A 15,933-nucleotide genomic window follows, 5' to 3' on the forward strand; every position below is an offset into this window, starting at 1 on the left:
AGGGGAAGAGAGAGGTCGGCCCTGGTGAGAAAGGGAGGTGATGATAACGGGATCTAGATGGACTCCAGAGAAAAGCAAAGCCAAGAAGCTGCCGACAAAGTCGAAGAAAGCAGAGGAATGCGTGGGGACAGAAGGCCTTCAAGAGGCTAAGAGCAGAGTGGGGATAAAGGAGGGAGGGAGCAAGGGCAGGACTTCACGGCCAGCCTCCCATCATCATCGTCAGCCAGGGCTGAAGGCCGTGATCTGGCAAGGAAGCCCATGTGAGCCTAGGCTGCTAAAAAGAGGGCCCGTCTCAACCCCCTGGTGCAGGAACCGCAAACCTGGCCGCCTGTTCCATCAGGAGAACGAGACCGCACCAATTATTTTAACAGAAATGACTTAACAGAAAGGACTGGTAACCAGAGAGTGAAGAGGTGACAGCAAAAAGGGGGACGCTGAGATCGCACGAGAAGCAGCCACCCCTCAGGGCTGGGAAACAAAAGTGGGGACCATGGGCCCTCGAAGCTGGAAGGAGGTGCCTGGTGGAGCTGGGAGTCAAACCTCTTAGGTGTGGATGCTGCCCGGCTGGCACCAGAGCCTCAGGAACTTGGCAGGACCTTGAAGAGCCCAGATGCAAATGCCGGAGGAGGGGTGCCAGCTGATGGTGCTGCAGTCGCTGAGTGGCAAGATGACGCTGGGTCTAGGAAAGTGTGGAAAAGCCGTAGGCCAGGATCTCGGCTCCAGCCAGGAACAGGCTGGCTCTGCTGGGCTGTAGACCTGGCTGGGCTGTCACCATCAGGGAACAGGAAGCCACCATCAGGGAACAGGCCCCTCTGTCCTCCTCCGGGTACCCATCTCCGGGCACCCCGTGATAGGCAGAACCCATAAAAGCCATCAGCAGCGGAGAAACAGGGTTCGCAGAGCCTCATGTGAAGGAGAAGCAGAAGCAGGGTGTGGTGGGAGTGGGTGAGAGGCTGTCAGGCCAAAGGACCAACTAAAAGGCTCTAAAATCAAAGAGAGACTCCTCACACCTCCTCATGGAACTAGTTGGGTTCATAGCTCGCTGACCCACGACGGGAACCCCTAAAAAAAATTTATGAAGGACAAAAAGCACATGTACATTTCAGCCCAGGTTAGTGCCATGTGAGTTACCATCTTAGAAGGAACTGTGGTAAAAACAGGTCAAAGCCTAACAAGATACTTTTCCCCCAAATGAGGAAATCACCATTGTTCGGTTTTCTCAAATACGTTTTACACTCATAGGATTTGGGGATTCATTCCTCTCAAAGTCATTCTAACGAGACTTTGGAATAACACGAAAGGAACAATAGCTAGATGCTTCTGTCCAACAGTATGACAAGCAAGCACTACAGGCCAGAAGCACTCCTCTTGGCCTCTGTCTGCTCTAAAACCCAGATGTCTTTGAACTGCCTTTAACATCTGTATGCTTAGCGACTTTTCCGCAGGTGAATGACCTGGTGCCAATATCCAGAGAGCTCATTCAAGTGAATGCTGTCACACTTACCTGCAGCTCTCAAGAGTGCGGCAAAGTCAGGTTTACTCCAGTCCAGGTAATGCGACCTAGGAGCCCCAGGGCACAGCTGCTACAAGCCTCGATGCTTTGGAAAGCCAAGATACTGCTTAGGGGCTGAATTCAGCAGAATATACGGAAGCCCAACTATAGCATTTTACCCAGTATTCTCCTAGAATGTGAGGCCCAGAGGAAGACAGCTGTGATGGTTGATTTATGGGTCAAGTTCACGAGGGCACAGGTGCCTAGGTGTCTGGTTCAACATTCTGGGTGTGTCTGTGAGGGTGCTTCCGGATGAGATTAACATTTGAATCAGTGAAGTGAATGTGGGTGGGCCTCAGCTGATTTGCTGAGGACCCAAATAGAACAAAAGATGGGATAAGGGAGAATTTGCTCCCGGACTGACTGCTGAGCTGGGACACTGGTCCTCAACTTACCATCAGCTCTTCTGGTCTTCAAGCCTTTGGACTCAGACTGGAATTTTTACCATCGGCTCTCCGTTTTGCAGGTAACAGATGGTGGGACTTCTCAGCCTCCACAACCATGTGAATCAAACCCACATGCACACACACACACACACATTATATATATACACATAATACATATACATATATAAAATCTACTAGTTCAGTTTTTGTGGAGAACCTTGACCCATATAAAGTAGTTCAAGGTTTGTACAATGATTCCATGATGGCATTAAAGAACTCTGCCCAAGCTTTGGCATATGTCTCCCATTGTCAAGACTGCAGAATGGCTGCAAAGCATTTAAGCATCACGACTACTTCCCAGGAAAGGAGAAAGGATAACACGTCTGTTGACTAAGTATCTCTTTTTTAAAAATTTTATGGCCAAACCAGGCATAAGGAAGTTCCCAAGTTGGGGACTGAATTCGAGCCACAGCCTACACCACAGCAGTGGCAATGGTGGATCCTTTAACCCACTGCACCAGGCTGAGGATCAAAGCCCATGCAGTTGGACTCTTAACCTACTGTGCCACAGTGGGAACTCCAGTATCTTTTTTTTTTTTTTTTTTCCTCCCCTTAAGAAAAGCAAAAGTTTTCCTGGAAGTCCCATCCAAGACTTGTATCCATGTTATTGGCAGAACCTGTCACACAACCAACTCTAACTTCAAAGGGTCCCAGGAGATCAAGCAGCTTCAACTGTGCACACTGCAGCTCTGACAAAGTAGGGCTCTGTCATTAGAGAAGAGAATGAAAACAGAATAAGCAGCTGGCAGTGTCTACACCACACATATATGGTATACACACTAGAAGTCGAAAGAAGAAAAATAAAAACCAAGTCTTAATGAAATAATAATCTAATAAAACTATAACGTTTAACAAAAATACAAAAACTCACAATTTATTCTTCTCTCAAATTCTATATTCAGGCATGCCACTGTGAAAAGATTGCTATTTAAGATTCGCATGAGTTGGTTTTTATAAAATATCTGGCAAAGACAGCAAAGTTTACATCAATATCTGAGCTGGTTATAAGATTATTTCCTCAGAGTTCCCACTGTGGTGCAGTGGAAACAAGTCTAACTAGGAACCATGAGGTTGCAGGTTCGATCCCTGGCCTTGTTCAGTGGGTTAAGGATCCGGCATTGCCGTTGAGCTATGGTGTAGGTCGCAGACACAGCTCAGATTCTGTGTTCCCGTGGCTATGGCATAGGCCGGCATCTGTAGCTCTGTTTTGACCCCTAGCCTAGGAATCTCCATATGCTGAAGGTGCAGCCCTAAAAAGCAAAGAGAAAAAAAAAAAGATTATTTCCCCTATGCAGAGAAAACCTAGCACAAAGGCAGGGCACGGAACAAAAGCATTTGTAATACATATTTAACACAGGACTCATAGCCAGGATATATAAAGAACTGTAAGTCAGTAAGAAAAAGACAGAAAATTCAATAGAAAAAAGTGAACAAAAATAAAATCTTGAACAGCAACTTCACCAAAGTTAAAATCCAAATGGCCACTGAGTATATATGAAAAATGCTCAACTTTACTCGTCCTCAGTGAAATGCTAATTAAAACCACAGCATGATACCATTTTAACCCATCAGAAGCGACAACAGCGGCTAAACTGGAGAGGCCAGGATGTGGAGCACCTGGAACTCTCAAATCCTGCCTGGGGGCGTGTAAACTGGTACAAACCCTTTAGAAAACTCCTTGGCAGTACCTTCTAGTACATGCATTTCCCATATCCCAGAAATTTCTCAACTTGGTATATACCCCACAGACATTTATAGTCACCAAAAAAAATGCATATGCAATGTCCACAAACACTGGAAACAATTCCTCTACCAGGAGTAGAACAGGACAAAACAATCTGTTTTGACTGAGAATGAAAGAACCACACACAAGGATGTGTATCAGAAACCATTAAGGTGAAACAAAGGAATAAGACATAAAAGAAGCCACCTAAAACTAAGTGTTTGACTTCCATTTATGAAGCAAATAACAAGCAAACTCATCCACGTGGGAAATGACTACTACTAATGGGTACTGGGTTTTGTTCTCTGAATTCATGGCATGTAGAAGTTCCTGGGGCAAGGATCGAACCTGCACCATGGTAGTAGCCATCTGAGCCACAGCAGTGACAATGCTGGATCCTTAACCAGGCCACAAGGGAACTCCCAGGTTTCTTTTGGGGGTGATAAAAATGTTCTAAATTTAGATCATGCTGCTGATGGCATGACTGTGACTAAAGACCAATATACACTTTAAAGGGGTGAATCTTCCCTAAAAAGCCAAGGCAATCCTTAGAAAAATGCTACTGCAAGAATCAGGCTCCCTGACTTCAGAGTTTACTACAAAGCTACAGTCATCAAAACAGTATGGTACCGGCACAAAAACAGAAACACAGATCAATGGAACAGGATAGAAAGCCCAGAAATAAACCCATGCACCTATGGTCAACTAATCTACAACAATGGAGGCAAGAATAGCCAATGAAGGAAAGACAGTCTCTTTAAGAAGTGGTGCTGGTGAGAGAGGATTAAGATGGTGGAATAGAAGGTTTGGAGCTCAACTTCTCTCCCAAAAACAACAAAATTCACAACTAAAGGCTGAGCAATCTCCACCCAAATGGACCGGAAACCTTAAGAAAGATACCCTACTCCAGAAGAAAAAGAGGAGGCCACATCAAGAGGTAGGAGGGGCGATTTCACGATATAAACAACCCCATACCTCCCAGGTGGCAAGCTCCACAGAATGAAAACTGGCTCACAGAGACTCACATACAGGAGTGAGAGTTCTGAGCCACACATCAAACCCTCATGTGCGGGGATCTGGCACTGGGAGAAAGAGCCCCTGGAGCATCTGGCATTGAAGGCCAGTGGGACTTGTTTGCAGGAGCTCCACAGGACTGGGGGAAACAGAGACCCCATTCTTAAAAGGCACACACGGACTTTCACATGCACTGGGTCCCAGGGCAGAGTGAGGTCTCCACAGGAACCTAGGTCAAACCTGACTGCAGTTCTTGGAGGACATCATGGGAAAACAGGGGTGAATGTGGCTTGTTGTGAGGGAGGGACATTGAAGGCAGAGCTCTCGGGAATATTCAGCAGCAGTGCCTTTCTCTGGAGGTGGCCATTTTGGGAAAATCTGGCCCCACCCCATCAGTCAGTGCTGAGAAGCCCCAGGGCAAACAACAATCCAGGTGGGATCACAGCCCCACCCCTCAGTAAACAGGCTACCTAAAGACCCCCCCAGGCACACAGCTGCCTCTAATCCCATCCAGAGACTAAGCCCACCCACCAGAGGGATTAAAATCAGCTCCACCTACCAGTGGGCAGACATCAGCCCCTCCCATCAGGAAGCCTACAGCAAGCCCCCCATACCGACTTCAGCCACAAGGGGGGCAGACACCAGAAGTAAAAGAGGCTACAACTCTATTACCTATAAAAAGGTCACTACACCAAAAACCTACAAAAATGAAAAGACAGAGAACTATAACTCAGATGAGGGAGAAAGGAAAAACCCCAGAAAATCAGCTAAGCAATGAGGAGATTCTCAGCCTCCAGGAAAAAGACTTTAGACTGTTGATGCTGAAGATGATGCAAGACATTGGAAATAAACTGGAGGCAAAGATGGATAACTTACAGGAAACACTGACCAAAGAGATACAAGATATAAAACTTAAACAAGAAGAGATGCAAAATACAATAACTGAAATTAAAAAATGCACTAGAAGCAGCTAACAGCAGAATACAGGAGGCAGAAGAACAAATAAGTGAGGTGGAGGACAGATTAGCGGAAATTACGGATGCAGAACAGAAAAGAGAAAAAAGACTGAAAACAAACAAAGAGAGTCTTGGAGAACTCTGAGACAACGTTAAACACATCAACATCCGTATTATAGGGGTGCCAGAAGGAGAAGAGAGAGAAGGGGACAGAAAAAATATTCCAAGAGATAATAGCCGAAAACTTCCCTAACATGGGAAAGGAACCACTCACTCAAATCCAGGAAGCATAACGAGTACCATATAAAATAAACCCAAGGAGGAATACATTGAGACACATATTAATCAAACTAACCAAAATTAAAGACAAAGAGAAAATCTTGAAAGCAGCTAGGGAAAAGAAACAAGTAACATACAAGGGAACCCCGATAAGGTTATCAGCAGATTTTTCAGCAGAAACTCTGCAGGCCAGAAGGGAGTGGCATGATACACTTAACATGATGAAAAGAAAAAGCCTTCAACCAAGAATACTCTACCCAGCAAGGCTCTCATTCAGATTTGAAGGAGAAATCAAAACCTCCTCAGATAAGCAAAAGCTGAGAGAATTCAGCAACACTAAACTAACCTTACAACAAATACTAAAGGAACTTCTCTAGGCAGAAAAGACAAGACAGCAACAGGAAAGAAAAACTCTACAAATGACAAGGCTCACCAGTAAAGGTATATATACAGTAAAGATATGAAATCATCCATGCACAATTATACCACCAAAATAAAAAATCCTGAGAAGAGGTGGGTACAAATGAAGGACACTGGAGATGAACTTGCAATTAAGAGAACAACCTAAAACAATCTCATATACATATAGACTCTTACATCAAAACTTCAGAATAACTGCAAATCAAAAATCTACAATTGATACACAAAGAATCTCTGGAGAAGAAATATATCTCATAGTAAATAAGTGCATAATCCACCATGAAGGGGGTCATCTGACATCATTCTTGGAATGCTGAAGTCTTCTTAGATCTGATTCTGATTTCCTCTCCATCAAAGAATTTATGATAATTATAATTAAATAATGCAACTGTACAATTAAAAAAAAGAGAAGCAGTGCTGGGAAAACTGGACAGCTACACATAAAAGAACAAAATAGGAACATTCTCTAACAACATACACAAAAATAAACTCAAAATGGATTAAGTACTGGATATTATAAAACTCTTAAGAGGAAAACATAGGCAGAACACTCTGACGTAAACCATAGCAGTATCTTTTCAGATCCACCTCCTAGAGTAATAGAAATGAAAACAAAGGACCTAATTAAAAGCTTTTGTAAAGCAAAGGAAACCATAAAAAAAAAAGTCACCCCACAGAAATATTTGGGAGAAAATATTTGCAAACGAAGCAACCAACAAGAGATTAATCTCCAAAATACACAAACAACTTCTGCAGGTCAATATTAAAAAAAAAAACACCAACCCTGGAATTCCCATCATGGCTCAGTGGTTAACAAACCTGATTAGTAACCATGAGGCTGCAGGTTCTATCCCTGTCCTCACTCAGTGGGTTAAGTATCCTGCACTGCCATGAGCTGTGGTGTACGTGGCAGACGCGGCTCGGATCTGGAGTTGCTGTGGCTGCAGTGTATGCTGGCAGCTACAGCTGACTGGACCCCCTAGCCCGGGAACTTCCATATGCTATAGGTGCAGCCCTAAAAGACAAAAAAAAAGTCTACCATCAGGTGTTCCCTCGTGGCTCAACAGGTTAAGGATTCGGCATTGTTACTGCTGTGGTTCCCATTGCAACTGTGGCACAGAATTCAATCCTTGGCTCAGGAACTTTTGTATGCTGTGAGTACAATCAAAAAAAAAAAAAAGTCTACAAAAAATAACTACACTGTTGGTAGAAACATAAACTGGTACAAATGCTATGGAAAAACAGTATCAAGGTTCCTCAAAAAACAACTAAGAAAAGAGCTACTTACTGTATCATCCATTAATCATACCCCTAGGTATATACCAGAAAGAAAGAAAAAAAACCCCACTAATTTGAAAAGATACATGCACCCCAATCTTCATAGCAGCATTATTTATAGTTGCCAAGATCTGGAAGCAACCTAAATGTCCATTAACAGAGGCATAATGAAAAAAAATGCAGTACATGTATACAATGGAATATTACTCAGCCATAAGTGAATGAAGTAATTCCACTTGCGGCAACATGGACAGACCTAGAAATTATCATACTAAGTCAGACAGAGAAATAAAACCATTTGGTATCACTTATATGTGGAATCTTAAAAAATGATACAAATGAACTTATTTATAAAACAGAAACAGACTCACTGACTCCAAACACAAACTTACAGATACCAAAGAGGACAGGTGGTAGGGAGGGATGGACTGGGGGTTTGGGACTGGCATATGCACACTACTATATATGGAATGGACAGTCAACAGGGACCTGCTGTATAGCACAGGGAACGCTACCCTGTGACGACCTATATGGGAAAAGAATGCATATGTGTATATGTATAACTGAATCGCTTGAAATTATCACACTGTAAGTCACTTATACTTTAAAAACTTTTAAAAAGGGCAAATCTCACAGCATATGCATCATACATCAAAAAGGTTTGTTTTTTTTTTTTTTCTCCTGATGACAGCAGAAATCAGGACCGTGGGTCTGACCAGAATAAAGAGATTTGGGGGCATTAACAGCATTATCTTCCCTGATGTGGGTCCCAGTTAGTCTCAGGGATGTTCACTTTGGAAAAGCTATCCTGAAATGGTAACTCTTCTGATGTGTGCATTTTCCCTCATGTTACATTTGAATAAAAACAACTTACAATAAAGGAAATGTAATGTAGCCCCGAGTCTTGGGAAATAATCTTCAAAGGGCCAAACAAACCCTCAACAGGTAACTAATGCCCAATCTCCACTCCTGGTATCTCTCTCTGCCTCAACCCTCATACTTTAAACGACCAACTATTTGTTTTTATAATATCTTATTCATTCTTGCTTTATGCAACGTACAGCCAACCCAAGGTAGTCATCTACCCCTACTGCCAATTCTCTTAGGACTGTATGTGGCTTGTCCCGTTTCCTCTATGGACAAGTCTCCTCATTTGAAGCCTAAGAATTGTTGCTTCAAAGGTATTTAACATCTGAAGTACTCAAAGTTTTACCATCTGCTAAATTTTGCATTAACCTTGAGAGCTAAGTGTTCTCTACCTCTGTATTAAAAAAAAAATAAAATAAAAAAGCAGAGTCATTTTGCCCTGAATTCACTTCCTTCTGCAACTCTGCTGATAATTATTTATAATCCATGGTTTTCAAACTGCTGGTCACAACATATATTAATGGGTTGTCATCCACTTTTTGAAGTCAAAACCAGCCAGCTTATTTCTTATAGAAATACAACAAAAAACCTAAGAATGTACCGCACATGGTATCGTCAGCGCTTCTGCTGGGTACTCATAAATGCACATAATGCTGGGTCTCCACACCCGTTACTGCTGTGAGTTGTAGTCAAAAGGCTCCGAAGCTACAACTTTAAATCTCCTCCTTCCCAGGATGACAGAAGCTCGAAGCCAGGTTCAAGCAACAACACTGACCGGTTCACGATCTAAGTCTCAAAGCAAGAGCAGTTTGGGAGCAACGACAACTTGGTTTTGTCAATTCATAGAATCTGGGAGCTCAGAGGGCAAGGAGAGCAGACTGTGCAAATGACTCTCGACTGCCTTGGCAGGAAGCTCGGTGACTGGATCCATGATCACCAACGACACTCAAAATGAAGCTCGAAACGTCTAAGCTGCCCTCTGTGGTCAAAGTGCATGTTCATCTGAAATGCTGTGAGAAGGCTGACAATTATTTCAAAGCTGGTGCTTGGGGACAGAGATGAGAGACTAAGCAAAAGGAAGTGACCTAGTTAAGTAGAGTAACTATTACCAACAACACACAGATGAGTCAGAGCAAGCTGTATAAAGTGCCCAAAAGTTTACGATGTGGAAAAATCAATAATCAATGCTTTCAAAAATAAATAGTTTTGAAAACAAAATAAACTGTTTTGGTAAATGTAAAGAACTTTTTAATGAGGACAGTTCCAAAGTCTTAAATGGGGTCGGCTCACACCATAGCAGCCGCTAACCACACGGCATTCCCTCCAATTAGTCCACGCTACCAGAACTGATTTTTAAATTTCGGAAGATTTTAAGGTTACTGTTAACCATTCCAGTACTAGTGTAAGTTATAATGCAGCCCATTGAAAGGCAGAGTCTGTGATGAGAACCAGTTGCCATAACAGTGTTCTCACAGTGACCCTCTCGGGACTGGAGCTGGCTCCTCACACTCTCAACAGCTGGAAACTCTTACATAAACCTGCCGTGAGAAAGTGCTTTTGTTTCAAGACTCCCAACACGATTCCACCCCACAACTTCTATGGGATCAAGTTATTCTTCCAGGGGCTCCATGGGTGTCTCCTGGTGGAGGATGGGGGAGGAAGGAGACACGATCCGCCAAGTTACGCGCTTGGAGATATTCAGTCAAAGGCAACAGCCCCATCTCAACTTCCCCTTTCACAATCAGCCCCACTTAGTTCTACCGTCCCTCCATGTCCAGAGGCATTAAAGGGGGTTATCGTGGGCTGAAAAGGAGCCAGTAATGGGAATCCCCCTGATTCGAACTGACCAAACACTTAACTTTCTTTCAAATAAAAAGACAACTATATCCGTCAAATCCCAGGACAATCTAAAGTGCTGGCTGGGTCAGGAGATGATCAGAAGGAAGAACTTGCCATTACGAAGTCACACTGCTCTGGGCCCTATCTTCTATTCCTCCAAATTCTTCCTGACAGCCCACAGACATGGTGCATGCCAAAGGCTGCTATTAATGACAGCAGCCTGCCTCGTTCTGGTCTCTCGAGAGACCTCCCCCTTCTTCCTACAAGATCCGGACCGTCCTCTCTCTTCCTGCTATGTGCCAATCACCTTTGGCCTCAGCTTTATTTTCCTAGTTTTCCCCAGAGGCTGAAATCACAGCCGTGACTTCCAGACTGCCATAGCCCTGTGCTGCAATGCTGACAAATACTGGTCAGTCTTTGCAGTTGGCAGGAACACTAAGAAATGCAGTGTTGACTTCCAAGGGAAAACCAATGTTTCACTGAATCTGAATCCAGAAAGACACAGCTTGGAAGGTGTCTGGGGAGGAAGAAAAGGAAGAATATTCTTATTTCAGGACTATGACTGATGTTAAAAGATGGGCCGTTATTACTTTAGAAATATCTAAAAACCAGACATCTGCAAAACTAAAATTTTCACGATTTGGGAACTATGAGAGTTCCTTTTTTAAGTATGTCCCCATGATAGATGCAGTTACCTGTACAGCTTTAACTTCAGGGAAACTTTTCTACATGAGATATACTTCTTTCAACCTGCCTCCCTCTACCTGAGCCCAAAATGATTAAACATTCACAGCACCACTGAATGTTACAAGCTTTTTTCCCCCAAACCATATATCCATACTTGTCAGTTTTAGAAGGTACTAGTGTCACATGATGCAGTTTCTTCTTTGTGTGTAATAATAACTAAGAGCAAATGGGAAGATAACATGAAATTAGCTGACCACCATGCTGTGGCCTGACTGTGGATAGAAAAAAAGGGATGTGGGGAGCATTCACTTGCCAGTATGTATAAACAAGTTCTATACAAGATTGTGTAATACAGGTCTACACTGTTGTCGTATCTTAAGAAAGCTCCCTTCCAACTAATTTAATAACAAGAAACAGTTTCTAAAGTGGGGTGGGGAGGCACACAACCCTGATTCAGTTCCGGGGCGGGGGGGGGGAGGACCCTCAGCCATCATTGCACAAATAAGCAGCCGACATGATCAGACAGGCACAGCCACAGACCCACAGGTGGCCAAAACTGGCTTCCAAGCCTTCCCAGGAGAGGCCAGGGTAAGTAAATCTATACCCCCCAATCAGCTGACTCCGGTTCCCACATCCTCTACCCTTGAGGGCTCAGAACCAGCTCAAAGTGGGAGCAGCTACCTTGCTTAACACTCAACAGTAGTAACACTTACACTCAAATCTACTACAAGATGGCAAAACTTCAGCAACATTTAAGGACTATTAAGGGTCATTAAATGGTTCTGTATTTTTGTTGAAAAATATAAAAATATTTTTTCTATAAATACTACATAAAAGTCAGTGTGAAAATTATATTTTACAAAGACAATTAAGTCCATCCTCAAAAGTTCCTTTTTAATCTTCTAACTTTCAGATCTGGAAGGGAAAAGTCATTTTAAAACACCTCCTGGGACTGCTGTCTACACATTCAAATTATGAAGAAAAAGTCTTTAGAACTTAAATTTTCAACTATTTAAAATAAAAGCAAGACACAAAAATCACTCTGCAGTCAGATATGACATGGGAGCCAATACAGTTCTTAAAACCAAGTTGCATTAGGCAGAACTCAGAGACCAGAAACTCCTTTTGTCTTCTTTCCTCATTCCCGCTGGTAACTCCGGAAGTCCATGCCACGCTTCCTTAAGTTTCTTGTTGATATTTACACATCACATACAGGTCTCATAGTGCATTGTATTCCACACATTTTGACGGATCTGTAGGAAAGTGCTTCTGGCAAATGGTCATCAACCTCTTTAATCCCTAAAAAAATAAGGAAAACAAGTTGCTTATAATCTGGTTAAACAAATCTTAATTGCCCTCCTCTGTACTCACTCCAGTTTACCAATGTCCCCACTAAAATGGAGCAGGCCATCCCCTGCAGTACCACTCAGACGCTTACTGAGAGAAATGTTTATCCATGTGCACCCAGAGAAAGGCACAAGATGGTCACAGCAGTGCTCTTCACAAACATAACATCCAAAGCACCAGAAACAGTCCCAACATCCATCATAGGGAGAATATGTGAATAAAGTTTTCGTATGCTCACAAATGGAACATATCACATCAGTGAACACGAACTACCTAGAGCTACAGGTAACAATTTAGCCTTTCTCCACCAGTTTCAATAGATAATCAAGCCCTGCTGTCCAGCCTAAAGCATCCAGTCCCTGCAGTGAGACAGTTCCTCTCCTATGCAGCCTAAAAGGGTGCTATGTGCACACCATCCGTGGGAAAAGTGAGAAAATGGGCACTCAAATCACCTTCTGTGTTCTATGACCCAGATGAGGAACTCCGGTTTAGAACAATACACACCAATCTTAGAACAAAAGGCCATACAGTATTATACTTTTTTTTTTTTTTGTATAGTGTGAGGAAGAAAGAATGTATACATGTATGTGTAACTGGGTCGCCATACTGTACAGCAGAAAAAAAAAAAGGAAAAAACTCAAAAAAAAATTTGTATTTTACACATTTAATTTTTTTAGGTTTTTTGTTTTTTTTGTGTGTGTTTTATCTTTTTAGTGCCACACCCTCAGCATATGGAGGTTCCCAAGCTAGGGGTCAAATCGGAGCTACAGCTTCCGGCCTCCACCACAGCTACAGGAACGTAGGATCCAAGCCACATCTGCGACCTACACCACACCTCACGGCAATGCCAGATCCTTAACCCACCAAGTGAGGCCAGGGATCAAACCCACAACCTCATGGTCCCTAGTCCGATTCTTTTCTGCTGCACCACGACGGGAACTCTGTATTTTACACAGTTTTTTAAGGTTACTTCCCATTTACAGTTATTACAAAATACTGGCTATATTCCCTGCGTTGTACAATCCATCCCTGAGGCTATCTCACACCCAAAAGTTCGTGCCTGCCACTCCCCCACCCTATATTGGTAACTACTAGTTTGTCGTCTTTATCTGTGAGTCTGATTCTTTTATGTTATATTCACTAGTTTCTTTATATTTATTTAGATTCCACCTCTAAGTGATATTGCATAGTATTTATTTTTCTGACTTATTTCACTTTGCATAATGCTCTCCAAGTCCATCCATGTCACTGCAAATGACATTACTTCATTCTTTTTATGGCTGAGTAGTATTCCATTGTGTGTATGAACCGTATCTTCTTTATCCATTTATCTATTGATGGATACAGGTTGCTTGCCACATCTTGGCCATTATAAATAATGCTGCCATGAACCCTGGGGAGCAAGCATCTTTCTGAATTGCTGGCTTCTGGTTTTTTTCTGATATATACCCAGCAGTGGAATTGCTGGGTCACATGGTACTTCTATTTTTACACTTTTGAGAAACCTCCACCCTGTTCTCTGCAATGGCTGCACCAATTCACATTCTCACCAACAGTGTACAAGGTCTTCCGTTTGTCCACGTCCTTGCCAACACTTGGTATTTGTAGACTTCGATGACAGCTATTCTAACAGGTGTGAGGTGATATCTCATTGCAGCTTTGATTTGCATCTCCCTGATGATTAATGCTGTTGAGCATCTTTTCCTGTGCCTGCTGAGCATCTGTATTTCCTCTCTGAAAAAATAGCTATTCAGTTCTTCTACACATTTTTAATTGGGTTGTCTGTTCAATGTTGAGGTATACAAGCTCTTTACATAAGTTGGGTATTAACTGGTCATATCATTTGTAAATATTTTTTTCCATTCAGTAAGCTGTCTTTCTGTTTTATCAACAGATTCCTTTGCTGTTCAAAAGTTTATAAATTTAATTAGGTTCCATTTGTTTATTTTGTTGCCATTACTCTAAGAGATGGATTTTAAAACAATGGTTTGATTCATGTCAGGGAGTGTTTTGCCTATGTTTTCCCCTAGCTGTTTTATAGTACCTGGTCTTACATTTAGGTCTTTATGGTTTGAGTTTACATTTGTGCTTCGTGTTAGACAATGTTCCAACTTCATTCTTCTGCATGTAGCTGTCCAGTTTTCCCAGAACCACTTATTGAAGAAACTGACTTTTCTCCACTGGATATTCTTGCCTCCTTGGTCGTACATTAAGTGACCATAAGCGTGTGGGTTTATTTCTGGGTTTTTTATCCTGTTCCACTGATCTATATGTCTGGTTTTGTGCCAGTAGCATACTGTTTTGATGACTGTAGCTTTGTAGTGTTGCCTGAAGTTAGGGCACCTGATTCTTCCAGCCCTGTTCTTTCTCAAGATTGTTTTGGTTATTTGGGGTCTTCTGTGTTTCTATACAAATTTTAGAATTATTGTTTTAGTTCTGTGAAAAATGCCAATGGAATTTGATAGGGATTGCGTTTAATCTGTAGGTGCCTTGGGCAGTGCAGTCATTTTAACAATACTTGATTCTTATAGTATTATACCATTTTAATATAACTCAAAAACAAGTTTAAAACAATATAACACACAATATGGTAGAATTATTTTTGAAAAAGGAAATGACAAATTCAGGATAATGGTTTACTTCTGGGGTAGAGGAGAAAAATACAGAGTGCCTGATCTTTAGAATATTCTAGTTCTTAGAGTGGGATTAAGGCCTTTACATATCTGTTTTATTGTTTATAACTTACATGTTACATGAGTTCTTCTCTACGTACTATAATTATAAATACTAGTGCAACATTTCAAATGGGACCTAGCCAATTCTGCAGAATTTAGTCTTAGTATCACTACACTCCCTTTGTTCTATACCTCTGGCATCTGTTACTATGGTCTTCGGTACTTTTTGGACAAATACAATACACATCACTACTTCCCATGATGTCACAAATTTCAAGCACTATCTTTCCTACAATTTGGCCAGTTCTCATCTAGTCTAAAACCTTATAGCAGTATTTTTAACTCATGACAACAACTTTCACAATTTAAGATTCATTCAGTCCTCTTTTTTTTTTTTTTTTTTTTTGCTTTTGCTTTTTAGGGCCGCACCTGCAGCATATGGAAGTTCCCAGGCTAGCAGTCAAATCAGAGCTCCAGCTGCCCGCCTACATCACAGCCACAGCAACATGGGATCCAAGCCACGTCTGTGACCTACACCACAGCTCATGCCAACGCTGGCTCCTTAACCCACTGAGCTAGACCAAGGATCAAACCTGCACCCTCATGGATCCTAGTCAGGTTTGTTAACCGCTGAGCCATAAAGGGAACTCCATCATTCAGTCCCTTTCAACACATCCTTCAGTCTGTAGTCTTTTAAAATCCTTAGTTGCCACTTTGTTTTCAGTTATTCCTCTTAGCTTTCTCATCTTCCAGTGAGCAAACATGCCTCCAAGTCATTATCCAAATTCACCATCAGGCCAGGGGCAAGGACAGAAACCTGTGACATGCCACCATGGCCTTCTTCAGAGCA

The 15,933-nt window shown here is 42.3% G+C and overlaps 1 protein-coding gene across 4 annotated transcripts in view; it reads right to left on the reverse strand.

Moving 5' to 3' along the window:
• Nucleotides 8,272–15,933, reverse strand: part of PRPF18 (PRP18 pre-mRNA processing factor 18 homolog (S. cerevisiae)) — a 59,994-nt gene continuing 52,332 nt past the window's right edge. For 3 of the 4 annotated variants that reach the window (XM_021063993.1, XM_021063991.1, XM_021063992.1), the window contains one exon: nt 8,272–12,360. In XM_021063993.1, the coding sequence (XP_020919652.1) occupies nt 12,280–12,360 (81 nt within the window). In that variant the 3' untranslated portion in view covers nt 8,272–12,279. 4 annotated transcript variants of the gene reach the window in all.

This window comes from Sus scrofa, chromosome 10 (genome assembly GCF_000003025.6).
Source record: "Sus scrofa isolate TJ Tabasco breed Duroc chromosome 10, Sscrofa11.1, whole genome shotgun sequence".
Taxonomy (NCBI): Eukaryota; Metazoa; Chordata; class Mammalia; order Artiodactyla; family Suidae; genus Sus; species Sus scrofa.